We start from the raw sequence: 27,035 nt of genomic DNA, 5'->3' as shown, positions 1-27,035 counted from the left end.
CCTATAATCATAAATAGCAATCGTTTGATGAGGTGATTTTTGTCACCGTGGCATATTGTCGTCTGCAACAGCCGGACGGACCTTCCTGTCACGTCATCACTGTTCCCGCAACTCTCGCGAGATTGTGGCTTCAGGAAGTTCCACGTCAGTGCACCGTTCATTGAAGTCGCAACATTTGGACCCCGATTACAACTGTTCACAACACATTTATCCTATTTTATTGCGACGACACGGGGATAAAACATGGTAAGAGACATTTATAATTGGTCTGTCCGCGTTTTAATTCCATAAATGTTACGTGAATGGCTAGATTTGTTTTATAAAGAGCCGTGAAACAATGTCAATAGTAGTCTCTTGTAAATAGCTTAGCGGCTAACTAGCTTGTAGCTAACGGTCATTGGAATGTATAACCTTCTTTGTTTTCTTATTTCATAGGTGTGTATCTCTGTTAAGAGATAGTCGTCGAATTATTTAATATACGATACGTAGATATGCGATTAGTGAGGATAAGAGAACTGTTTTGGGGTCGGTGTTAGCTGCTAACTGTTCGTATCATTTCATAGCACTTCTGTTATTCCATGTCCTTACTTTGATGCTTCAGTCTTTTTACCGAGGAATTAAATGTTCATGTAAAGCCACCTGTACTCAGGGTTTTAAAACAGACTTACGTCCTCTGTCTTTTCAGCCTCTGAGGCTGGACATTAAGCGGAGGCTGACAGCCAGGTCAGACCGAGTGAAGAGTGTGGACCTTCACCCAACTGAGCCATGGATGCTGGCCAGCCTGTACAACGGCAGTGTCTGTGTGTGGAACCATGAAACACAGGTGTGAACACAAATTAAAGGGACAGTCGTGCAAGGTTATACTGCTTCGTATGAAAAGATTGGTGAAACAAAGTATATGGATGGAATTGCAAACTATAACCCACTGTCCCCCCCCCCCCCCCCCCCCCCCCCCAGACTCTGGTCAAGACTTTTGAGGTGTGTGACCTCCCTGTCAGAGCTTCCAAGTTTGTGGCAAGAAAGAACTGGGTCATCACTGGAGCAGTAAGTAACATTTTTTCATGTTGGGAGCCTAACTCTGAAAGTTAGTCATTTATAGCATCAACAGTAAAAACTGATTTTTAAAAGACTTTTGTGGCATTAATGCTCGTCAATCCAGTCCTTAAATGGTACTTTTGTGAGGTGTTTTGGGATTTTTTTTAAAAAAGGAAAAAACAAAAGCCTTTAAGAACAGATTTGACATTGCTTCATTTTCTCTTCTTTTATAATTCTCTCTCTTTTTCACATTGCTTTTTTTTTATTGACAGTGTTTTTACTGTATGGTATTTATAGTTTTACTGAAGAGTTTGAAATACTGCTTCTGTCACTGCCAATAATAACACCGAGTTCAAGAAACAGTAAAAATAAAGCAAGACAGAGTTTACCTGCAGCTCTCAAATCTCCAAATCGTACTTGCTGTAAGCATTCTGAAGCTGTGAATTTCTAAAGGAGAGTTCATCTGATGCTCTGACTGTTTTTGACTGAATCTATAAACACATCACAGCTAAACATTCAGCTGACTAATGGCCTGTAAGATAAATGTTTGCTTAGTGTTTTGACAGATTGATTATGTTTCGCTCAGAAATGGAAAAGTGTTGTTGCATTAGTAGCAAGGAGCTTCAACTTTGTAGAAGTGTAACCCCATTTTGAATGTTTTGACCAGTAACCATCGTGATGTCAAGTAAAATCTTGAGTGATAATTTCAAAACTCAGTGTTTGCATTTAGGCCTAACGTCTGATTATCTTGTTAAACATTTCTCTGACTGCACTAAGCTTGTATACATTTAGTACACATTAATTTTTATCCCTCAACACAGGATGACATGCAGATTCGTGTGTTCAACTACAACACCTTGGAGAGAGTCCACATGTTTGAGGCCCACTCTGACTACATCCGATGTATTGCTGTTCATCCAACCCAGCCGTATATTCTCACCAGCAGCGGTATGTTTGTAAACTTAAAATTTCCTCACTGGTAGCAAAGTTTATATCAGTTTGTGTGTATTTGTTTTTGCACATGTGATTGTGTTTCTGTGTCTGTGCAGATGATATGTTGATCAAGTTATGGGACTGGGAGAAGAAGTGGTCGTGCAGCCAGGTGTTTGAGGGTCACACTCATTACGTTATGCAGATTGTCATCAACCCCAAGGACAACAATCAGTTTGCCAGTGCCTCCCTGGACAGGACAATTAAGGTAGGGACCACTTGATGTTGCTGTTGTCATTTGTGTTGAAGCTTAAGCCATGTTTCCATTGCAGGAGTTTTACTGGCTTTACTTATGTGTCACCCTGTGCAACCAAGGTCTAAATGCAGTTCCAAGGAGAATGTTTTACCCCTCAAAAGTCTCTGTTCTGGAGTGGTAATAGTTTCTGAAGATTTAGGATCTTTTTTTTAAGCATTTATGGAGAGAAACACAACCAATGGGAATTTAAGATGGTGATCTGTCATGAGAAGTTGTTTTGTAGCTGCTATTATTGTTTTGAATTGTTGGATGAAAAAAATATGTCATGAAACCGCTGTCTCTTTTTGATAATGTCGGCTGACTAATCTGTCTAATCTGGGTTTGGCCTTATGTCTGGGTTTAAACACATGTAACAAACTGCTGCAGAAACCTAGCCTAGCCGCGCTAGACAACCCACGGCAACGAATTTAATTCTCTGCCAGGGTGGGTCTAGTTACCCTCCATAAGGTTCGAGGCTGGATTCTCCTAAAACTGGCCGACGAATCACCATGAAGTGTAGAGTCAGAAGGCGGGCGTAACTAAGTGACGACAGAGGCGCGACGATTCTGACAGAAACAACCGGAAACAACTAGCCTAGCCGCGCTAGACAACACACGGCAACGAATTTAATTCTCTGCCAGGGTCGACAACAAAAACGACAACAGTCGTTAGCTCCATTAGCACCGACTCTGAATAATCTTTCTGTTAACATGTCTGTAATATACTTGAGCTTCACCCATTGACTGTATAAATAAGGCTTCACCGAACTACCGCATCCTCTGATTTCTGGCGCTCTAGGAGCCTATTCGTTGCGCTGATTGGTTGTATACCTACCCAATTGCTGCAGAGTGATTTGATAGACAACCTTTTAGCCCGCCTCCCTCCCTGTTGAGTGTGCCTAGACCCTTGTGCCTTCAGAAACAAGGGTCTAGCGTGGCTAGGCTAGCAGAAACCCTTAGTTCTGTGAAAAGTTTCTGGACAAAAATCCTTGAAGTTGAAAGATTGTGGGACTTTTAGTGGAAACATGGCTTAATTGAATGTGAACTTTGAAACATCCAGACCTGACTGCAGTACTGTAGCTTCTTTAATGACTACAGTTTAAGCTTGTTCCCACTGATATGTATATAATGACATTTAGTGATTCTCTGTCATCCTCTCGGGGTTCTCACAGGTTTGGCAGCTTGGATCTTCATCTCCCAACTTCACTTTGGAGGGTCACGAGAAAGGTGTAAATTGCATTGACTACTACAGTGGAGGTGACAAGCCCTACCTGATATCAGGGGCTGATGACCGCCAAGTCAAGATCTGGGACTACCAGGTTAGAAAACTCTATTTTGTGTTTTTTCTGTTATTCACTTACTTCATGTAAAAGTGTCTTGCAGAACAAGATAGAACTAATAGACAGGGAACAGGCTAATTCCTAGTTGACAGGTGGCTTTTTGTTAAATTACATTTATAAGAAAACTTCTTTAGAGCTTAGTGGAAAGGTTAATTGTGAAAAGAACGTGTCTTTTCTGTGAGTATATTTAGGCATCGTGTCTACACATAAATGTATCAGCTCTCTGCCACTGTGCGTTGTAGAACAAAACCTGTGTTCAGACTCTGGAGGGCCATGCACAGAACGTCTCATGTGTCAGTTTCCACCCGGAGCTGCCCATCATCATCACTGGATCAGAGGACGGTGAGCAGGAACCCACACTTCCTCGCCTCTTTGTATAAAACCCCAGAGTGTATCTCTGTCGGGGCCTCATTGATCGTTGTTTTATACCTATGTAGGTACGGTGCGTATCTGGCACTCAAGCACGTACCGCCTGGAGAGCACACTGAACTACGGTATGGAACGAGTGTGGTGTGTGTGCGGCCTCCGGGGCTCCAACAATGTGGCTCTAGGATATGATGAAGGAAGCATTATAATCAAGGTAAAATTTATTTAGATGTTTCAGAAACTCACTATGAACTTTTGAAATGTACCAGTTTATAGCAGTTTGCTTTTGTGTACAATACAACAAAACTCTAAATGTTTTGCAGAGAAGAACTCAAAGTGGCTATTTTATTTCTAAAGGAAATTAAGATAAAATCTACCATAGATGTAATAAAATATTCATAACTAACATCTCATCTTTCTCTGCCCACCTTTATTCTCTGTCCTCTTCTGTTGTGTAGGTGGGCCGAGAGGAGCCGGCCATGTCTATGGACACCAACGGCAAAATCATCTGGGCCAAACACAGTGAAATCCAGCAGGCCAACCTGAAGGCCATGGGTGATGCCGAAATCAAGGATGGAGAGAGGCTGCCACTGGCTGTTAAAGACATGGGCAGCTGTGAGATTTACCCTCAAACCATCCAGCATAACCCCAACGGAAGGTACACATACGCTCATTCCAGGCCTTTTTAGTTGTTATTCAGAAGTAAGTAGACATGGCACCAGAACTGTTTGTTTCAGGAAGTCAGGGTAGTGGGATCAGTTCCCTATTGGAGGAGCTTAGTCATTAATTTGCATATGTTTTGTGGGTATCAGGTTTGTTGTGGTGTGTGGAGATGGAGAATACATCATCTATACGGCTATGGCTTTGAGGAACAAGAGCTTCGGCTCAGCGCAGGAGTTTGTCTGGGCACACGACTCCTCTGAGTAAGTCCAAAAATTACATTTAGGTGACTACCAGAGGGAGAGATTTGTACATTTACTAGCATTTGTCATTTCTGTTCAACAGATATGCCATCAGAGAAAGCAACAGTATCGTAAAAATCTTCAAAAACTTCAAAGAAAAGAAATCTTTCAAGCCTGACTTTGGAGCTGAAGGTAATGAGACATTTGCTGTTTGACAGATTTTTGTTTTGGAAGTGGATTGGAGAACACTGTCTTCATTATGACTGAATGTGTTTCTTCTCTGCAGGAATATACGGAGGTTTCCTTCTTGGTGTGAGGTCGGTGAATGGCCTGGCATTTTATGACTGGGAAAACACAGAGCTAATCCGCCGCATCGAGATCCAGCCCAAGCATGTAAGACTGAGTTACATTTTGGTTGTAGGTCCCCGTTTTATACTGTAAATGTAGCATATTGTAAAGTGCATCAATTTGGGAGTTCTCTACATTATTTTTGCACAGCTGTTGATAAGGAATTTGCTGCCAATTAGTTTTGTGCTTCTGTATGCTCATCTTTACCAGCACTGTGTGTTAATAGTGCATTAAAGTCTTCCAGAGGATGTCCAGTAATTTTAATATTACTTGTTTTTTTGTCTCATTTGCCCTTTTTTTTTTAAATTTCTTTTCATATTTGTTCAGATCTTCTGGTCAGACTCTGGTGAATTGGTTTGCATTGCTACAGAGGAGTCCTTCTTCATTCTGCGTTACCTGGCAGAAAAAGTAGCTGCCTCCCAAGAGAACAATGAAGGAGTGACAGAGGATGGTATTGAAGATGCCTTTGAGGTACGTGTGTGGATGTGGATGCATGCACATCCTTTGTTAGAAGCTCATTTTTGATGACATTAGTGCTAAAAAAGCTTCTGCTTTATGTGTGACCTAATGAATCCTGTTTATAAGTGACTGTTCATTTTAAAACCGTTTATTAGAATATTAGCGTCGATTCCAATTTCACCTGTTTAGGTCCAGGGAGAGATCCAGGAGATTGTGAAGACCGGACTCTGGGTTGGAGACTGCTTCATCTACACCAGCTCTGTAAACAGACTCAACTACTATGTAGGAGGAGAGATTGTCACTATTGCACACTTGGACAGGTAAGAATACAGAGTGGTTAGGCTTGAATTAAATTGGTTTGTTGCTCTTTAGAATGTCACAGTAAATATCTAACTATTACATGACAGATTTAGAAAAGGCAACTAAGCTTTAAACATTGTTTGTGCTGTTTTCTCTCCCTGCAGGACCATGTACCTGCTGGGTTACATACCCAAAGATGATCGTCTGTACCTGGGAGACAAGGAGCTCAACATCGTCAGCTACTCCCTGCTGGTCTCCGTCCTGGAGTACCAGACTGCTGTAATGAGGAGAGACTTTGGGATGGCTGACAAGGTGCTACCTACTATTCCTAAAGAGCAGAGGACCAGAGTGGCACATTTTCTGGAGAAACAGGTAAGGACAATGATTTGAAATTATAGACCGTCAGTTTATTTCAGCTTCACAGAAGGAAAGAGGCAGATCATAAGAGATTAGGCTTGAAACTGAAACTCATCATCAGAAATTGTGCTAATGTCAGCGTTTGATATTATATTTACTGCTAATATATGTTTTGATTTATTGTTTTATTCCTGGGTGAAGACAGCTTTGTGTTTGTTGCATGCTGATGGGGTTTTTCTTCTTTGTGTCCTCAGGGTTTCAAGCAGCAGGCACTGGCAGTGTCCACAGACCCAGAGCACAGGTTTGAGTTGGCCTTGCAGCTGGGAGAGTTGAAGATTGCCTACCAGCTGGCTGTGGAAGCAGAGGTTAGCTAGTTGGCTTTTAAAACAGACAAATTCCATATCCTGTCGCATTTTTTCCCATATGAAATCATTGCCAGCTGGTTTACAGTTTCTAATATTTGTTATTCTGACCTGTGCAGTCGGAGCAGAAGTGGAAGCAGCTAGCAGAGCTGGCTATCAGTAAGTGCCAGTTTGGCCTGGCCCAAGAGTGCCTGCACCATGCCCAGGATTACGGTGGCCTGCTCCTCCTTGCCACCGCCTCTGGTAATGCCACCATGGTGGGCAAGCTGGCAGAGGGAGCAGAAAGGGACGGCAAGAACAATGTGGCCTTCATGACCTACTTCCTGCAGGGGAAGTGAGTATAAGACGTGTCAGACCTGTGCACAAGTCAGGGAATAAATACAGTTTGTGCTGCTAATTTCAGATGTGCAATGGTTGTTGATACTGACTTCTCTGTGCAGACTGGATCAGTGTTTGGAGCTTCTAATCAGGACAAACAGACTACCTGAAGCTGCCTTCCTGGCTCGCACCTACCTGCCCAGTCAGGTGTCCCGTGTGGTCAAATTGTGGAGGGAGAACCTGGCCAAGGTCAACCAGAAGGTCAGCTCTGTCATTACATTTTTTTTAAATTACATTGCAACATCAGTCTAGGTGGGAAATTGTAGCTGTTTTACATACATTGTTTTACAACAATAATGAAAGAATCTAAATATCTCTATTTCTTCTTGATCGTGACCTATTCTAATACATCTTCATTCCAGGCAGCTGAATCCCTAGCAGACCCTACAGAGTATGAGAATCTGTTCCCTGGGCTGAGAGAAGCCTTTGCAGCTGAACATTATCTGAGAGAGTCCTGCTTGGGCACCTCCAGGCCTGCTAAAGACTACCCACTTGTTACAGTAAGTTGTACAACTTGTTGCAAAAGTGAGGAGGCAAATGACTTTAAGAGTAATCTTAAGGTAAATTACACATGCTAATGTTAGCGCAGCAGTATTTCTTAATGTGTGTCTCTCATTTTTCAGCCCAATGAAGACAGAAATATTCTTGAGGAGGCCCAGGGATATGAGCCCAAAGGAACCTTCATTCCTATGGTCTCCAAGGTTTGTCCGCACTCACCATCTCATGCGTAGTTCTCCACTTTCTATATTGCCTAAAAATAGGATTTTGCAGAATTTTTATTATTTGACTCCCTTTTTTCTGGCAGACACCAGACAGTGAGGAGTCCACCTCTGTGGGATCAGCTCCTGTTGCTGCTGTGACGCCTTCACAGCCTCAACCTGCTGCTCCTACAGCTGTGGAAAAAGAAGAGGAAGAGGAAGTCCCTACATTCTCTCAGTCAGAGAAAGATAAGGCAAGGCTTCCTGTGTTTTTTCCTTTACTGATAAATATTATTTTCTAATCTTAAAGTGATTTATAATTTCTTTGGATTGCATTAAATTTGAGCTTCTTTGACTTGTAACTAAAATAACACTTGTGAAGTAGCAGAAGTCTAAGTAGTAAAATAATTTTCCTTTGTGTGTGTCTGTAGACTCTGGATGAGCTGGAGGTGGACCTGGACAACATGGAGCTGGATGACATCGACACCACAGACGTTAACCTTGATGATGACTTCCTGGATGATTGAAACCTGCCACCACTCTGCTTCTGAGCACTCTTCAGAGCATATTTAAGAGAAAGAAAGAAAGAGACCAAACCCCCTTTCCCCCCCTTTTTTGTATTTGTACGTAAAAATATTCTATTGTCACGTTCACCTCCTGCAGTGTCAGGGTTTAAAGTAGAAGATGATATCAGTGATGTTTTATTCTAAGAAGAAATGCAGCTGGATCGGGTCTATTTCAACTCCTTCATTTTGTACATCATTTATTGATCATTTAAGAACAGCTGACTACCTGTCCACTGGGCGATCTGTTCTTTACGCTTTGCTTTGTATTGTCTGTAATGGCGAATGAAGTTCACTCAGTCCAATAAATTGTGGTTGCTGTACATACTCATATTTGACTTAAGTGTGATCTATATTTGACTTTCTACTGATTACTCTTTCTCACAAAAGCATAATAGAATTAAGCATTATAAAAGCGGACTGTTTTAAAAAGGTGATTATTTAACAAGAAATCCTGAATGTGAAAATATACTCAAGCCACTGCATAACAAAAAACAGTGACATCCTGGTAAAAAAAAACACATGTACAGTATAGAAAGTCTGAAGGAAAGTATGACCATTTTAGGAATACAAACAATAAGGCTGCAATTATACATTGGTGGAGTAGTTATCAATTATTAAAGAATAATATAATCTGCTTTATGTCCTCTATACCCCTTTTTTTAATCAAAAAGAACCAGGTGCTTGTTAGGTGCTGGTGCTTAGTTGATTCAAATCTCATGCCTCCTAAGAACCAGTTTGCTTTTCCATTGACAATTTTTCCGTAAATTTCACCCAAAAGTTAAATAACCTTTTGTGAGTAGTGTATGTAGACATGCCATGTAAGCACACTTCAATAATATATTTGCTACAGTAGTGCATTTTATCTGTCTAGCTTGGTGTGACAGTAAAAAACAACATATGCTGCTGACATGTTCAAGAATCTGGTTGAAAAGCACAACTGATTATCTGTCAAAATGTCTGTACATGGAAGTGTGCACTGAACGCTGAATAAAGTCTCTGTAGATTATAGACAAAACATGCAGCGCTCATCACACATTTCTTTTTATTTGCCCAAAGTGGAAGACAAAAAGGAAAGTATGGCCGAATTGAAAATGTAGACAATAAAGCTGCGACTATACATTAATGGATTAGTTGGGGATAATTAAGTTGATCTCCAACTATTTTGAAAATTGTTTAATTTGTTTGAGTAAATGTTTCAAGAAAAGCGCGTCTAAATTCTCAGATTCCAGCATCTTAAATTTGAATATAGTCTGCTTTTTGTCCTCTATGACAGTAAGCTAAAAATCTTTGGGTTGTGGCCAAAACAAAACATTTGGGGACTTTTCTTTTGATTTTCGACATTTATCACCTTTTTCATACATTTTATTGACCAAACAGCTAATCAGTTCATTGAGAAAAAATTAACAGATTAATCTACAGTGAAAATAATTGCTAGCTGCAGCCCTAATAGACAATAACACAAGTCTTGTCATTGCCTCCCAGAAAGACAGCAAAGACTGGCGTTGAAAAAAACATTTTGCTCAAAGAAAAAGCTACAAATGTTCTCGTTTCCACAGCAGCCATTTTAACTGCTCTTATTAATTCATGATGGCTCTGTTGAATGTCTGTGTGCAGGGACTTTCACAGGCCCACATGGCTGATATCTAGCCTTGTATTTTGCAAACTACTTTATGCTACACAACAAACCCCCTTCAAAACAGACACAATGCTACGTCACAGAAGTCGGCAGTGGACATTTCTTGAAGTACATGGGTTCAATTTTGACATTTTTGTACATGTTTCTAAATAAAGGTGTCAAAAAAGAAGCTACCCGGTCGTATGTGTAGAAGTTAAAATTGGCATTGCATTATTTTAATCCTTATGGAAATGTTAAATATTGTGTAAATCCTTCTGAAATGAACCATTGTATATAGAGAGTACTTAGTTTTTAGCACTTTAAATATATTTCATGTATTTTATGTTTCAGTGAAAAATGAGCCCATAGTGATTAAAAATGTTTTTTTTTTAAAAAAAAACCATAAAGTGTTCTGGGTTCAGAGAGTTAATTTTTCTTTATTGAGACAGCTGTCAAATGTATTATTTGGACAGCGTTTTTATTCTTCGGATGACAAATAAAAGAAATGACTCAAAATTGGCAGGCAAATGGGCAAGTTCTTTAGATAGATAGATAGATAGATAGATAGATAGATAGATAGATAGATAGATAGATAGATAGATAGATAGATAGATAGATAGATAGATAGATAGATAGATAGATAGATAGATAGATAGATCACACAGCTGGGAAATATGCTGTGCAGCGAAGACAGAAAAAACAGACAAAAAAGAGCAGCACACATTGCACAGATATAAATAGATACTTTCTCCTTAAAAATAAGAAATATACTTGTAGTATTAAATATTGAAAAACAAAAAATAAAAAAATATATCCAAAAAAAATGTAAAAACATGCAGCAAAATGTATACCTACACCATGTGGAGCCCATAGGGTCCATGTATGAGTCTCGGGGGCCCCTCCGGCCTCAGGGCCCGATGCCCCAGCGGTGGGAGCGCCTCTGCGGCCTCCATGCAGCGCTGCGTCGGGAAGCTGCCACTCTCCTCCTCTCCTGCGGATGGCGCCTCTCCGGGACAGGCTCGGACGATTTTGTGCAGTTTCGTGTGCAACAAAGTGTCGAGCTTGGCAGCTAGCGAGAAGGGAAAACCGACCCTTCTGAGACTGTCTATTTTTTCTGCCTTTTGACTGCTTTTTTCGCCCATTTCGAAGCTTTCGGCGGCACATTGGAAGTTTAACACGAGCGGAAACCAGCGCGACCCAGTCTTCGGGCGGTTTTAGGACGCTTTGAGGAGCAGCAAGGGGTTTTTTCAGACAGAAAGACAAGCGGGACGTTAGCGAGCTGGCGTAGAAAAGACAGAACCAGGACTACGCGACGAGTCGGTCAGCCAGAGAGCCGGGAGGACCACGGCACGGCCGCCGCCAGCGCCACGGGGAGTCGGGGCCCGAGAGGGAGCCTGCCAGGCCCTCGGCTTGATGCACCCAGCCTGCCTTGCCTTAGCCGCAGTCCGAGATGGGGGAGACCAAAATTATCTACCACCTCGACGACCAGGAGACACCGTATCTGGTGAAACTGTCGGTGCCGGCGGACAAAGTCACTCTGGCAGACTTCAAAAATGTCCTCAAGAAACCAAATTACAAATTCTTCTTCAAATCTATGGACGATGACTTCGGGTAACTGTTAAACGGCTTATTGTGTTCAACGTGGATTCAGCATAACACCTCTGACTTTTCTTAACCTCCCTACAGCTACATTAACATTTACTTAATTGTGACCTCTTCCAGCCGGCTTGTCATTAGTTTTAATGTTTCCTGGCTGTCGATCATTTGCTAGCTTCTTGCTTTGCTGTTTCTTTGTTAGCTGCTAGCGACGCCTTAGCAGGTCTGTTTAGCGTCCCGACCCCGTTTGTTTACATTGCTTGTAATGCTAGCTATGCGTCTTGTGCCTTGAATTTGTCTGACCAAGTTTGGTATTTGTCCGTTTCGCGAACACCAGAGAAAGTTTCAAATGGCATTTTAACTTTTATTAGACAAACCAAGAACATAAGCAGTCGATATCACCGGTAATAAACGAGTTACTGACGCTACTGCTGTCAGTTTCTGGCTAATGTATGGAAAGCTTATGCTAGCAGGCTAATGTCACAATGTATACAGGCAGTTAGTCAGTGAGTCCAGCAGCAGGCCCCTGCTGTTGTTGTCTATTAGCCCGAGGAATGCAGAATTGGACACAGGAATGCCCTGTTCATCACTCTGGCAGCTTTATGAGCATGTCCTTTTGTGTTAAAACATGGCCTGAAAAGTAGACGTTTTATGTTCCTACAGACAGTGCCTTCTCCAGAGTACAAAAAAGGGGGAAATGTACTACTTTTTAGATCCAGGTTTCCAAAGTTGTTTCTGGCTAAACTTAAATCAGGGTGGGGCAACAACTTAAGGACTTTTGCAAGTGGGAAAGAGATGTTTTCCAAAGTCCCACAGCTTTTTCATGTGGTGGAGAGTGGAGGGATATTCTGTAAATGAACAACTGAAACCTTTACTGTTGCATTGAGCAGCTTGTCTGACTGGTCTGGAGCCCATTTTTAACAAGAAAATCTCACTGACCATCACTGTTCTCCCTCTGAGACCATCTTGCCCAGTAGTCTGAGGCTCTTGTTAACTTTGTGCCTGTTTGTCCTTTTTACTGTGTGACTAGAGGTTGTTGACCTCTGATTCCTGCATGCATGCACTCCACTGTAGCCTTATTGAGTGGAAGGATTGGTTTGGATATTCACATCGTTACATGTCTTTTGCTAATGTTTTTTTTTTACAGTCTTTGATGTATTGACAGGCACTGCTTATGTGTTATGCCTGAATGAGCTGCCCTCTTTTGACTGGTTTTCCTCGTCTGTGCCGGCAGCCTCAGGCATACAGCGATGTTGGCCTTTCCCCTGATATCCTGGCATTTTGTTGAACGGTGTCATTGGGCATTAATAATGTGTAAAACACTCTAGCACTGGCTGGCAGTGTGTACCACTAATATAGTTAGGTTGTCCCAGTTGTCAGTGTCTATCCTGGTTGATGGATGCATTGCCTGTCTCACCCTCATGTTTTATTGCCTAGAGAGTGCCTTTGTATTGGCAATGGCTGACTGAAACAAAGCTTTACTGTCTTTACAGGGTGGTAAAAGAAGAAATATCTGACGACAACGCAAAGCTGCCTTGCTTTAATGGACGTGTGGTGTCGTGGGTAGGTTTAAAATCCATTCTGGAGTCATTTTTTTGTTGCTGCGTGCCTTGTCTATGTATTTGTGTGGTGACTGTGTGCATGCACGTGTAACAATGATTCCCATCTGTTGGGCACTGACCACAGCCATCCTTCATCTCCAGGGAGAGGCTCTACGCATCTGCGAGACAATATCATTATCACGTAATGATCGTCAGAACAACACAGGCACATTCACACACTGCACCCTTCCAACGCATTGTGTTTTTCATGACTTTTGAGGGAAATGATCTTCATTAGTTTTCCCAGCAGTTTCATTTCAGTTCTCACACAAGCTCGTCTTCCACATGCAACACATGTATCTTTTTTGAAAAGCCTCTAAGCAATAATTCTCCTCTCTCCACAACACAAGAGACATCTGGTGCTCGTGTACAGCCTCCTTTCCTCTCTTCTCGACATTGGAATTGGATTAAGAGCAAGTGAAATCACAGGATAGGAGGAAAATATTCAATAACAAAGGGCCTCTCTGCATGTCACCTAACAAGAAGATTGAATCTAGCAAGGAAGCGAAAATAAAGTTGCGAGAAAGAGTGTTCTGTGTGTTGATGTGGATGGCTGATGTATTTTACTGAACTTTGCAGAGTGTGATTTTAATTATAGGTCTTTTTTAGAGTTAAAGTGTTGTTAGTGGATGCTTGAGTGCATACTCCAGCATGCTCATCCTAATGGCTCACTTGTTGTGATCATTTTCATTAGACTGTGTGGACGTTTAGTTGGTTGTATTTAAAAGTCATTTCCTCTCTTTGTGTGTGTGTGTATGTGTGTGTGAATAAGTCTGTCTCTTGGGGATTGTTGAAATGTTCCACGTACAATGAAATGTTTTTTTCAGTTACAGTATGTCCATTTGTTTGTCTCCGCTGTTCATCTGTTGTTTCAGTGGTCTGATTGATTATTCTCTGGGGTCTACAGGCCAAGCCTGCCGTGAATCACATTATCACAACAGACCAGCGTGCTAAATCTGCTGTGCTTTATTGTCAGATGACAGATTTTATGTATTAACTTATGTGTTTACACCCTGTTGTTGATGAACTCAACAAACTCAGCAATGGCATGTCATATGTGATACATCAAATAAATTCCTGTGCGCCAAAGTGGACTCCTTGTAAATGGAAAATATGGAAGTAGCAGTAGGTATAAATTGGATAAAAGGATTAGCAAAAAGGAATTGTGGGGTGCATGATTAGCACACTGGGAACTTTGCCACTATGTCATATTTTTTTACCCTTACAAAATTCATCTGACTTGTGCTGGTTCGCATTTTTCAAATCAGTTTACACACACTTGTATATCCCCTTGTATATATCATATATAGAAATATTGTTCAATAATAGTCATAAATATCCCAGCAGTGTCATCAACAGCTAGCAAATATTTCATTCTTCACCATTTGTTGCCTGTAATAGTGTGGACAGTTTCATTTGACTTCATGTTAGCTTTCAAACTTGTTTTTTCGTGCAAATGCATGCTTCATTTGTAATTTGGAAGCCGTCCAAGAGCCAGGATTCATGGTAGAAAGAAAGATATAGATTCTTAAGCAAGCAGGATGAATGCACTCTGGAATGTCATATAAGTGAAGGAAGGTGGAAATGCAAGCAGCAGAGTAAAATCTACCACTAATATCATTTCCTCCCCCAAAAAACTTAGTCATGGTCCGTTGGAGCCCATTTTTTTTCCCACACTTTGGTAACTTAGGCAACACTGTCAGGTAGACAAACCACAAGTCTTGGCGCAGGCTCTTTTTTTTTTCTTTCCCCCTCAGCTCTTTGAATTCACAGCTGCCTTTGTGTAGCATGGCTTGCTCAGTAGGAAATAGCAAGAGCCAGATTAAGTTTTGCTTTTATTTATTTACGATTCTTTATTAAGTGGATAGTCGAGAACATTTAATCAACTACAAAGAGGCAGCCTTGCAGTTCCAGAGAGCTTTAGAAGATGGAAACGATGGCCTGTGAACAGTTTGACTTCAAATCCCTCCATTTTCATTCTTTTTTAAACCTGTGTGTATCATAGACAGTTTTCAATAACTAATTACATTCTGAAAAGAGGAATGTGTGGAAAAAAGATGCAAAAGATTATCATGCTGACAGTTCTTTACAGTAGAGGTTCGCTGTAGTTTTGTATTCCGCAGTATACTTTGAGGAATTAAGCAGCTGGTGGTGTTTTCAATGCTGACAAGCCTATAGGCAGGAAGAATATAAAACAAGACACGCCATTCAGCCTGCAACTATGGTGTAGTGAGCACAGTGGTGGTTTCACAAGGTCTACTACCTACTTGTTCTGTGTCTTGTAGTGTATTCTTCTCTCTAAGTGTTTATCTCATCCCTCTGACTGACCTGACTGTCTGTTGACAGTTGGTGTCTGGAGATGGCGCCCACACAGACACAGGCTCAGTGGCAGATAGTTTGGCGCCTGCACCACCTCTGGAGAGGACCGGGGGCATCGGAGACTCAAGACCTCCCTCCTACCAGTCAGTATATTCAGAAGTCACTTCATGTTGTGTTTGGTAGTAGATCTTTTGTGTATTATATCAACATGAAACATGGGAATGCCACAAAAACATTGTGTTTGGCTTGAATGAGTCCTTCTGTTCTTCTTAATAACAAAAGACGAAACAGCAAATTGAATGGGAAATGCAAGAAGTCTTGTGATTGTCATGGAGGACCTTATTCCTTACATGCATTTATCATTAGGTTGTTGTCATTTTGGAAATTAATCAGAAATTATATAGAGCAGTGATGACTGACTGAAACCTTCTGTTACTAGTCTGTCATATGTTTGTCCAAAAGAATCCGATTTAATCAGTGCAGTTTTTGTCAGTCTGGTTCATAAGCAAGTTTTTGAAAAAAGTGCAAAATTAGTACAAGACACATGGTAGCAATAAAAAGTAATGCTCACCAGACTGAAATAAATCAATCAACACAGCATGTGCAATTCCTGGCAAACATTCAGCCATAGATTAAAACATTTAATTACACTGAGCCACAGAATCCAGCACCCTCAACACAGATTAGAATTTGATTCTAGCAAGAAGCATTTAGACATCGTTTTAGTGGCTGATTCTGTAATTCTGTCTCTTCTCAACACTTCCTCTTCCCCCTGTGTCTCTGTCTGAAGTGGGAAAGCAGCAAGCGGTCGGGACAGTTTGGACAACGACACAGAGACCGGCTCCATGGTGTCGCAGAGAAGAGAGAGGGAGAGGCCGCGACGGAAACACACCAACGACCACGGTCAGAAAGATGCTGCGCTTTGGTTTGCCTTTGCGTTGTGCATGTCAGTTTAATTTCCATAATTTGCAGAGCTCGCTCATTACAGTTATTTTGTTCATAAAAAGTGAGCGTATCCACGGAAACTTTAGAGATGCAGTAAGTTTGGTGAGCTTGGTAATCGTGGTTTGAGTTACAGTAAAATCACACTGCAGTGGAAGGCTGTGTCATCATGGAGATAGAATAAAATTTGATGTCCTTGTTCTGTATAAATACCCTGTGATAAATGTTATTCAGAATAGTTTGATGTTAACTTCCGTGTAATGCATACTAATCAATAAGAAACGGCTGAAGTTAGTCTTGAACTGTAAAGTGACAAAGCTTAAAAAAGACAGAAAGGCACTGTGTGTGTGTGTGTGTGTGTGTGTCTGTGTGTGTGTCTGTGTCTGTGTCTGTGTCTGTGTCTGTGTGTGTCTGTCTGTGTGTGTGTGTGTGTGTGTGTCTGTGTCTGTGTCTGTGTCTGTCTGTGTGTGTGTGTGTGTGTGTGTGTGTCTGTGTCTGTGTCTGTGTCTGTGTGTGTCTGTCTGTGTGTGTGTGTCTGTGTTTTTGTACTTTAAAATAACTTTATGGTTGTATTTTGTACCTTAAGTTTTCATCTTTTTGCATATGACAACTTGATTTTGATCTCATTTTAATGAAATGCTGTCCGGCTGCAGGTGGGAGACAGAATGGTTATTCATCTCGAGCAATGGGACGTGGAGGCCCTGAGTACGACAGCTGTTCGTCCTTCATGAGCAGCGAGCTGGAGTCCACTTCCTGCTTCGATTCAGAGGATGATGACGCAACCAGCAGGTCAGTTGTTGTATATAGCTCTGCAGCCTGTTGTTAAGTACAGTCCCCAATCAGAAAAGGCATTTGGATTCAGGAATGCGTCTGGAATTACAATAGTTGGTTTACGGCAGAGATTAGTGCAGTCAAATAGTCCCTTTTCCACATAATATGAAATGGTAAACACGGGCGTTACTAGTCACATTAATGATGGCTCTGTTCCTAATTAAACCAGAACCTTCGTTAATTTTATTTTATTAGTAGCACCAGTGTTTTCCTACTGCTTCATAATAAAATTGCTGCTGAGAATAGAGTCTGTTGTGTTGTCATGTTTGTGGTAGCCCCCTGGGTTCTCCTCCAGGAGTAGTGGAAATCTCAGCATCCCAGTTGAGAGGCTGCTCGTCTCAGTCTTTAGCCGTCTGACAGGATGTTTTATCCTGTTGTTGCATTTCTAATAGATCCGGATGGAAGCTTAGTTTATTCAACCGCACAAACAAATTGATTTTTGCTTCTGGCACCAACTGATGATTTGTCAGCCAGATTCTAGTTTCCAAATGAAGCAGGTGGGATGCTGTCTGACAATCTGTTAAAGCTGCTCCTGACTGTTGGCAAACATCACTTCTGTTTTGAAAACTGTGTGTGTGTTCTGATGTCTGTACTACCAAACTGTAGAGTATACCAGATGAAGAAATGTTTAGTGTGTCAAATGTAGTATGCAGAAAATCCCAGGATTTCCTGTGATGTTGGGTTGGATTCTGCTGTATGAAAGCCAACATGCTCTTCTGGCTCTTCTGACCCACAATCCTCTGCACAGTTATCTCACCTCATTTCACTCCACAGGCTGCGGGAGTTGCTCAATGTTGCATAATATGACAATGTGGTATTTTCTAATTTGCATGAAACAGTTTGTATTTATTGAGGGCAGTTGTTGTACATGCTTGAAGTTAAAACAAGAAGTATGTGATTTGGAATGCAGCCTATGTTTAGATGTCTTTCCTTTTAGTCGGTCACAGAAAGGTTTGTACTTTACCCTTTTACAAGTTGAAACGGCACCGGTTGTTTTTATTCACATGATTTGTGAGTTTTTTGTTTTTTTTTTACCTTTAGGTTTAGAAAAGTTTTTTATGATAACCGAGTTTAGATAGAGTATAATTTCTCTAAATATTTATACAGCACAACCTTTTTGTTATTTGCTCTCGGTTGTGGAGTTTGCACATGTATTATTTGAACAAGTACATCTCCTCTCCAGGTTTAGTAGCTCCACTGAGCAGAGCTCTTCTCGTCTGATGAGACGACACCGCCGTCGCCGACGGAAACCGAAAGCTTCCAACATGGACAGGGTGAGGTTCTATACCCGTAGATTTAAAAAAGGACAGAAAATGGACTAAAACTTTTTTTATTAAAGTTGTCTTCCAGTTTGTGATTTTTGATTCTGATTGTCATGTTTCTTTGCTTCAATCCCAATTTCCATCATTCTTACTCCAGTCTTCATCATTTAGCAGCATCACAGACTCCACCATGTCCCTGAACATTATCACCGTCACTCTTAACATGGGTAAGTAGCGTGTCCACGTGGTAGCTACACACACAATGAAATTAAATGTTGGGATAAACAGACTTTTCTGCTTTCAGACTGAAGCCACACACTGAGCTTTTGGAGTCAATAATTCCTTTAAGAGCACATAAATAACACTGATTTGTTCAAACAGATGCAGGTCATGATCATCCATTCTGTCTTTACTTACTTCACTGCTGCATCACTTCACTTCTGAATGTATTTCCTCTGCTCCTTTCTACGTCACAGAGAAGTACAACTTCTTGGGCATCAGTATTGTGGGGCAGAGTAATGAGAGGGGAGATGGAGGAATCTACATCGGCTCTATCATGAAGGGAGGAGCTGTGGCTGCAGATGGACGCATAGAGCCTGGAGACATGCTGCTACAGGTGTGTGTCTGTGTTTGGGAGAGAGAGATGCACACAGAGACCTGAAAAATGTGTGTTGGTGCATACCTGGGGCTTGGATCAGGAAAATGTGCGTGTTTGTAAGAGATGCATGCTGTGTTTGCATTTGACACCAGGCCTTTCAGTGCGTGAAAGAACTTGGTAATGTGAGATCAGTTCAAGTTTTTTTTTCTCCAGACGGGCACGTGCACCGGTGCCATGCCTTTCTGCAGTCTTTTCCTGTTCACACTGCTCACACCTACAACCTTTTCTGCCGTGTTATTTCAGTCAGGAAGTGCTTCAACTAAATTCTTAAGTTCTGCTGTGGCACCTCATGTTGAAACACTGCAAGGCCAGTTAATGGTTTTGTGCAGCAGGATTTAGTGGAACGATTGTGAGGCTGTCAAAGTTTTATACCTCTTTTCATAGGAATGTAATTTAGTGTTGAGCTCATCATTCATTATCATCTCTGTCAATCATACGTCCACAGTTTGAGGCATTGTAATACTTCTGGCATTTTTATGCTGTCAGGTGAATGACATCAACTTTGAGAACATGAGCAATGATGATGCTGTCCGAGTACTGAGAGACATTGTGCACAAGCCAGGGTAAGTGGCACACATCTTCCTTAGTTGCAGTCATAAAACACACGTGTTATTATAATAATAATAATAGAATTCTCCTTGAAGCTGACACTGTTCTGTGTGTTTTAGATCAGTGGTAACTATTATTATCATAGATTATCAGTGCACCGGTGCCAGATATCAGTATTTTTAATAAAACTCTGACACCAGACTGACTTACCGGAGTCACAACATTATGACTCTTGGTGTTGGAACTTATTCAATAAATGAGGGTAAAGTGAACAAATGTCAAATAATCTATGTTGAAGAAGAAGGAACTTACAGGGGGAAATGGTGAACAGCAACAGAAAGCAAGACACCAAAATGATTAAATCGACAGCATTAAAAGTGATATATATGGATATTACACCCACACTGATGCCAAACTGCAGTAAATTAATACATGATTCCTGCTTTCTTGTCTTTTTAAGGGTATTTTTGCTTATTCACTTCCACAGATCACATGATAAACTGCACCTTAGATAAAAGTCATTCAGTTTTGCAAAATTGCCATATCATGATCCTGATGTTCTCACCCACAGTAGTATCATGAGTTACTCTGCATCAGTATTAACTGTATGTGTGTTTATTAACAGCCCCATTACTCTGACTGTTGCAAAGTGCTGGGATCCAAACCCCCGGAGCTGCTTTGCTCTGCCCAGAAGTGAGTATTTGTTTTTCATTCCTTTTTTCCCCTCATATCAGTATCATATATTCAAAGACACATGTTAGGATTTTTTGCAATAAGCTTACCATCGTGCACTGCCCTCCCTACGTTTCATTTACCAGGTGAGCCAATCCGGCCCATTGACCCGGCTGCATGGGTGTCCCACACGGCGGCCATGACCGGGGTTTACCCTCCGTATGGCATGAGCCCTTCCATGAGCACTGTCACCTCCACCAGCTCCTCCATCAGCAGCTCTATCCCTGAGACTGAACGTGAGTCACACTGCTCCCTGGATCTGCCTGTCGTGACTTGTTATCAGGGGACTTTTATTAAAAACAGCTTTCATCATATCTTACCTTTCACACAGTTGTGCTGTTCCTTTTCTCTTCTCACTTCTGCACAAGGTCTTTATGCTGACATGTCCTCCTGTTTGAATTCACAATTTATTTCTTTGTACTTTCTTTATCTGTTGCTCTGTTTTCTTGTTCATTACTTGTTAAACCTTTTGATAGATACGTTTGACTATTCACACAGTTAGAATCTGAGGAATAAAGTACTGCAGGTTTGGTTATATTTTGGGATTTCATTTTCTGAACCTTCAACTTGCTGCAGAGAACCTCCACCCACTGACCTCCAAAAAGCAGTCGTATCACTGTCTTCTTGTGAAGTGTTAGTAAATCGCTGTGTCAAGTGTGGCCCTGCCCTTTCCCTGCATTCCTGCAACTACTCTCTGTTCCAGCTTTTACTGTGTTCAGCCTCACAGCTTCCATCTGCTCAGTAACTCTTGTCCAAACTGAGCCATAACTCACAGCTTTCATCTTCCCTGTAATCTTTGGAACGACTCTGAGGTTTTTGCTTCATCTTTGGAGAAAAGGTCTTTCCTCCCTCAGGATATTTTTCAGCCAACTTATGATATGACTCACATTTTGAGATTTTCCATTTCAGACAAAAAAATACATTTTTGTCATATGTGATAAGCCGTGTAAAAAAAGTTTAGAAGGAGAAAAAAAAATCAGATATCTAAAAGAATAGTGGCCAAGTTTGGTTTTGGTTTTGCATCAGTTCTCCAAAATAAGCACAGATTGAGGTGCAGCCCAACCCGGTTAAACTATTTCACTTTTAGGTTGATGATAGCTATCTTCTTCTGATTGTTGGCAGGTTTTTAACGTGAAAAAGTAATGTCTATGGAATATCTAGTGTGTAAATGTTATAGTCACAGTCATTTCTGGGGGAAAAAAAAAACTAATTAAAAATGATATGGAAGAGGTAATAGTGTTCAAGACAGGACATTTAATTCAGTTTCTCAGGGTTTTGTCAGGACCATCTCATCTGCCGTCCAGTTCAAACAAAGATCCAGCCAAATCCAGTCCTGATTCATTCTCAAGACAGAACAGGGGTAAAATTACAGTCCAGACCACAGGAAACCAAATATTATTTCAGGCAAATCCAAAACAGGCCAGTAGTTGTCCAGATAACATCACTCAGCTGTTCTTTAAATGTTTAACAAACAAAACAGAATGCAGCACTTTCATACTCGATGGAAGTTAAAATCTTTGTCCTTTTACCCTCAATGTTCAATTTTTTACGAGAAGATGGGATAACTTGCATGTGTCCTCTGATCTTCCCTAGGATTCGATGACTTCCACCTCTCGATCCACAGCGACATGGCAACAGTTGCTAAGGCCATGGCCTGCCCCGAGTCAGGACTGGAGGTGCGAGACAGGATGTGGCTCAAGATAACCATCGCTAACGCCTTTATTGGTACGCCTCCCAAAGCACACTGCATGGTCCAGTATTTGTTGTATTCCACATCAGAATGCACACTCACATCTGTCTTTTCACATTTGCTCAGTTCCTCAGTCCAGATTGTGGTTTTTCAGCGATTCATTGATGTGGCTAATGTGATGTCTAAATCCCTTTGGATCTCTTCAGAATTTGGAATCGACTAAATTAGACAAAGTTTATAGATTTTAGTCCACCAGTGCAAATATTTAAACCCCAGTAATCCATAAATGCAGTTTGCCTTCATTGTTCCAAGTTGCGCATTGATAAAATCAGTGCTCTGATTACACGTTGTTCAAATAGTTATCTTGAATTGTATAATATGGTGTAAAAATAGTCCAGGAAAAGTTATGGACTATAATGGCTTATACAAGTTTTCTTTGCTAATGTGTGCATTAGGTTCTGATGTGGTAGACTGGCTCTTCCATCACGTGGAAGGATTCTCAGATCGCCGTGAGGCCCGTAAATATGCCAGCAACCTGCTAAAGGCTGGCTACATCAGGCATACGGTCAACAAGATCACCTTCTCTGAACAGTGCTACTACATCTTCGGAGACCTCTGTGGCAGTGAGTTTTCCTCAAACTTTGATGGTTGAGTTTTTGTGGGTGAAGTCAACTTGTGGTGTGAAGTAGGAGCTCTTTTCTCACATGCAAACTCTCAGCCTGTTATCTCGTTCTGTTTCCTGTCAGATATGACCCACTTGTCTCTCCATGATCACGATGGTTCCAGTGGGGGTGCCTCAGATCAAGACACTCTCCCCCCTCTGCCTCACCCCGGGGCAGCCCCCTGGCCCATGGCCCTGCCCTACCAGTTCCCTATTCCACACCCGTATGACCTGCCGCAGCCCTTCCATGGTGGACCAGGCGCTGGCAGTGCAGGAAGCCAGCACAGTGGTGAGTGCAGTTTCTCTACAATGTGTGTGCTGATCTCATTAACGTCAACAGTGAAAGATGAGAACTATTGCCATATTAATATGGGAATAATGCATCCAAAATCTTATCTTTTGACTGTCAAAGCCCTTTAATACAGCCTATTAAAAGGGAAACTGTTATGGCTTTAGTCCACCTTGCTATTCTGTGTGTAAGGTATGGTGACAAAATGGTGGGATCATTGTTGTTACACCTTTAAGCTGGTGGTGGAGGTAATCACAGAACCAAATCGACATCCACGTGAAAGATAGAGGCAGAACACACGACACTAGACACTGACACTGTCATCTTGAACATCACGCCTCTGAGTTCACAATGCTGGCATGAGACATGAAAGCTTAGCTACTGCTGCATTAGGCTTGTTAGTTTGTTTCAGTGTGACGAGAAAAGGTAAGTGATAATAGTGATAATGAGGGAGTCTTGTTGCCGACACCGGAGCATGATCTGTGTGAAACAGTTACTCCATGTGGATTTGATATCTGGGTGTGTAAAGTTTGCTCCTCTACAAAGAAAATCTGCAGTGAGCTTGAATTCATGTCCGTAACAACAGAATTTGATGAGATGTTTTCATGGTAAAGATCTGCAAAGACTACACATTTCATTTATCTGCTGTGCAGCAAACACGACAGTATATTACATAGTATTTGCAGACACAGGTTTTCCAAAGTATGTCTTTACTATAACACTTCAAACAGCCAACCGTTCTTAATAGCAGTATGTAATGCTAACTAACGCTGCATTTCATGTGAAGGAGCCAACCACAAACCTTTCCAAGTATACAGACAGAGATTTTGGGTCAAGTGTCACTTTGCAGTTAGGAATTTTAAGGAAACAGCACAACATTTTTGCAGTGTTTTGAATTTGATATGAGACAAGAAGACCATAAATATTTTCTCTACACTCTTAGAGTCAGTTCATGTTTTGATTAGTTTACTTTAAAGACTCAAAGAACACATCTACCTCTGTCAAGCATGAAAAAAATATTGTTTCCATCAACACCAAAGCTGCCTTATTTACATACTGGTCTGCGTGTATTTAACATGTGCAGGAATAGACAAACAGACATTGTGGTTTTAGAAGCAGTTTTCTTACATAGTGGGGATATTTACTGACCAATAACAGCTGGACCCACTAATGCACAACATGTCAGATGTCCTGTCCTCATTCTGTGGTGGCACTGGACTGTAATTTAAAAGTACTGTCGAGTAGTTTACAAGCTAACAAGATACAGGTTGTAAGTAACACAGCTTGGGGCTTTGTAAGGTGTTGTTTTATCACTTCATGTATGTTAGATGTTTTCCTATGCTTCAAGTGTTTGGCTACGCTAGGCTAACACCACACATCTCTGTCTCTAATAGACAGAAAAACTAAATTAATGGGAACGTTTTAAACTGTCCATGATTTTGATGCTATGCATTTCAAAAAACACTCCTCACAGGAATCTTTAATCATATAAACTGTTATGGTTTTAAATTAGTCAATCTGAAGAATTTACCATAAAAACAAGCAGGCTGTGTGTGGTAATAAAATTAAAGCTGTAATTGCCTTTGGTAACAGCTAAGCTCTTTGGCCTGTGAAAGGCAGTGAATGCTCCGTGACCATGTCTGCATTAGTCATGCAGCTCTCCTGAGAGTCTCCCACAAACTGGGTCAGTGCTGCCTGCGTCATGTCACTGGCACCCAGATGGGAGTGATTGGCTCATGTCGGTCTTTCATATTTAATGCAAGAACGTGATGTGTTTGTATATCGCACTTAGATAATAAATATGATCTGCCTTACTCTGTTCACAGGAAGCAGTGGTTCTAACTGCAGCAAGAATGAGGGTCGGAAGTCCGGCGGCAGCGGCAGCGAATCTGAGGTCAGGAGCCACCGAGCTCCAAGTGAGCGCTCCGTGGCTCCTCCTAGTGAGCGAAGCATCCGTAGCTCTGTCAGCCACCGCAGTGCCAACTCCCACTCGATAGCCTTCGGGCCTGGCCTTGTTTATGGGCCCCCTGGCCTGCCGCCCCAGCCCCCACATCTGTCTACAACTGCACCTGGTGCCCCACCAGGCAGAGAGCTCACATCGGTGCCCCCTGAGCTCACTGCGTCGCGCCAGTCTCTCCGCATGGCGGTGGGCAATGCAGGAGAGTTCTTTGTTGATGTGATGTGATGTAGGTTGTAGGTCGGTAACTAAGTAGCAGATTGAGCGTTCTCATGACAGGACGATGGAGAGGGAAGTTTGCAAAAGCTGTAACCCAAGGCCTTGATTCACTTTTCTAGAAAAGCAGAAATGGAATCAACCCTGCTGTGTATGCTGAGAGAAAAAAGTTCCTCCACTCTTGTGCTTCTCTTCCTAGTAGTAGTGGCCATATTTTCTTCAATGAAGAAAACCCCCCTTGATCAAGATGGAACCAAAGCGCCTTTCTCCATTTCTGCTCCACAGTGGGGAAGAGTTAGTGTGAGGACAAAGAGCAGGAGAAAGGAGGGAGGCAGTGGAAGTGGTCAGCTGGGGAAGATGACTCAGCTCTTTTCCACATGGATGTTTTTCATGTGTTTTTCTCTTCACTCTTCCCTCCTCTCCTCTGCCTTCTTTATCTAACACTCTCTGTCCTCCCCCATTCCTGTCTACGTCAAAACTGAGAGAGAATGAAGCCTCTTCCCTCCTTCTGTTCTTTCAGTCCCCACTCGCTGACCTCTAACAAGAAAAAAAAACTGAAAGAAAGCTGAGATGAACACTAACTGTTAACCTTATTCAAACTTTTAAAATATTTGCTTGACTTAAGAGAGAGAGAAATGGAAAGATTTGTATGTAGTGCAAGAGAAATTGCAGTCCTTCTTACTGTAAGAATGCATTTGTTTTATTATATATGTAGTTGGTCACAACTAGTTTCATTTTCAATGCTTAACATGAGCATCCAGCTTCGAGAGTCGTTTTTACACTACAGAACTACATTTTCATCTGCTAACCAGAGAATCTTCAGACTGTCTTGTGATGATGTATAGTGGAAAAAATTTCTTACCATGTCTTTCACACTACTCTTTTATTAAGGAAAAATGTCTTTTTATTTATAAATATAGTTTTATGACTTAAATTTGCTATTCTGTGTTGTGTTTTTGTTTGTGTCATGTGTGTGTGTGAGTACATTTGCAAGGCAGGAAATTGCAACCTTAAACTTCTTTATTTGTTTAGTTTTTTTTAAAGGTACCTCAGGTCATATTTGCATTTAAGAGCAGTGGATTCCTGACTGTCCAAGTGCAGGAATGTGAAGGTTAGGCAGTCTGGTGCACAGATGTGTGTGTGTATGTGTGCACATTTACTTAGCCTCAGAACTGAACGACCCTATGCAAAACCTTCCCTGTGGTGTGAGGTGGAAAACTCCTGTAGAGAAACGATTTGATTCAGCTTGGACATAAAAAAGGTAAAGTTGACTCTGCAGGTCAACATAAAACAAGACCACCCACACACTCACCCCTCTGGTGACATGGTGAAAAATATAAATAAATTGTGGCCACAATATAGCTATAACGAAAATACATAACGAAATACTAATTTGTGGCCACAAAATACTAATTTGTGACCACGAATTAGGTAAAACGTGCGCACGAAATACGAAATTGTGGCCACGAATTAGGTATCATTCCTGGACGACTTGGTAAGCAAATCGAGCGCACCGTCTCTACAACCTGCAATCATCTGTGTTAAGTTATAGCTGTATTGTAGACACTATTTATTTATTTATTACTATGTCACCAGAAGGGCTCCGTACACTTGTACAAACAAAGTATGATCTTTGCTAAACCCCCTCAGTAACATTTGCTTCCTTGCTTACTCTCTGTAAGTTGTTGCAACTCGTGTTTATTGACACAAGTTAGGATGAGCTAAAGCCCGAGAGAACTAGCACACTGTGCTTTCTTGTTTAGATTTTAAACCAAAATTAAT

General features: G+C 41.4%; 2 protein-coding genes across 2 annotated transcripts; both read left to right on the top strand.

The window, feature by feature from the left end:
- The first annotated feature begins 105 nt into the window (after positions 1-105).
- Positions 106-8,663, top strand: copb2 (COPI coat complex subunit beta 2). Its single transcript, XM_022189423.2, has 22 exons — positions 106-246; positions 686-823; positions 958-1,044; positions 1,857-1,983; positions 2,085-2,233; positions 3,432-3,578; positions 3,842-3,941; positions 4,037-4,179; positions 4,424-4,623; positions 4,778-4,888; positions 4,971-5,059; positions 5,154-5,260; positions 5,543-5,686; positions 5,864-5,994; positions 6,139-6,346; positions 6,586-6,696; positions 6,813-7,027; positions 7,134-7,272; positions 7,434-7,571; positions 7,695-7,772; positions 7,877-8,023; positions 8,201-8,663. The coding sequence occupies exons 1-22, from the start codon at positions 244-246 to the stop codon at positions 8,294-8,296; spliced, it is 2,808 nt and encodes a 935-aa protein (XP_022045115.1). The 5' UTR covers positions 106-243; the 3' UTR covers positions 8,297-8,663.
- A 2,268-nt stretch (positions 8,664-10,931) lies between these two features.
- Positions 10,932-26,187, top strand: LOC110948053 (segment polarity protein dishevelled homolog DVL-3). Its single transcript, XM_022189428.2, has 15 exons — positions 10,932-11,561; positions 13,040-13,109; positions 15,494-15,609; positions 16,257-16,369; positions 17,062-17,197; positions 18,423-18,513; positions 18,659-18,728; positions 18,978-19,117; positions 19,646-19,722; positions 20,334-20,401; positions 20,527-20,676; positions 22,034-22,165; positions 22,586-22,753; positions 22,877-23,080; positions 24,907-26,187. Exons 1-15 carry the CDS (start codon positions 11,401-11,403, stop codon positions 25,263-25,265), a joined length of 2,055 nt encoding a protein of 684 aa, XP_022045120.1. The 5' UTR covers positions 10,932-11,400; the 3' UTR covers positions 25,266-26,187.
- The last annotated feature ends 848 nt before the right edge of the window (positions 26,188-27,035 follow it).

This window comes from Acanthochromis polyacanthus, chromosome 9 (assembly GCF_021347895.1).
Source record: "Acanthochromis polyacanthus isolate Apoly-LR-REF ecotype Palm Island chromosome 9, KAUST_Apoly_ChrSc, whole genome shotgun sequence".
In the NCBI taxonomy this organism is placed as follows: Eukaryota; Metazoa; Chordata; class Actinopteri; family Pomacentridae; genus Acanthochromis; species Acanthochromis polyacanthus.
The sequence above is the reverse complement of the archived record's forward strand: the minus strand, read 5'-3'. Positions and strand labels throughout refer to the sequence as shown.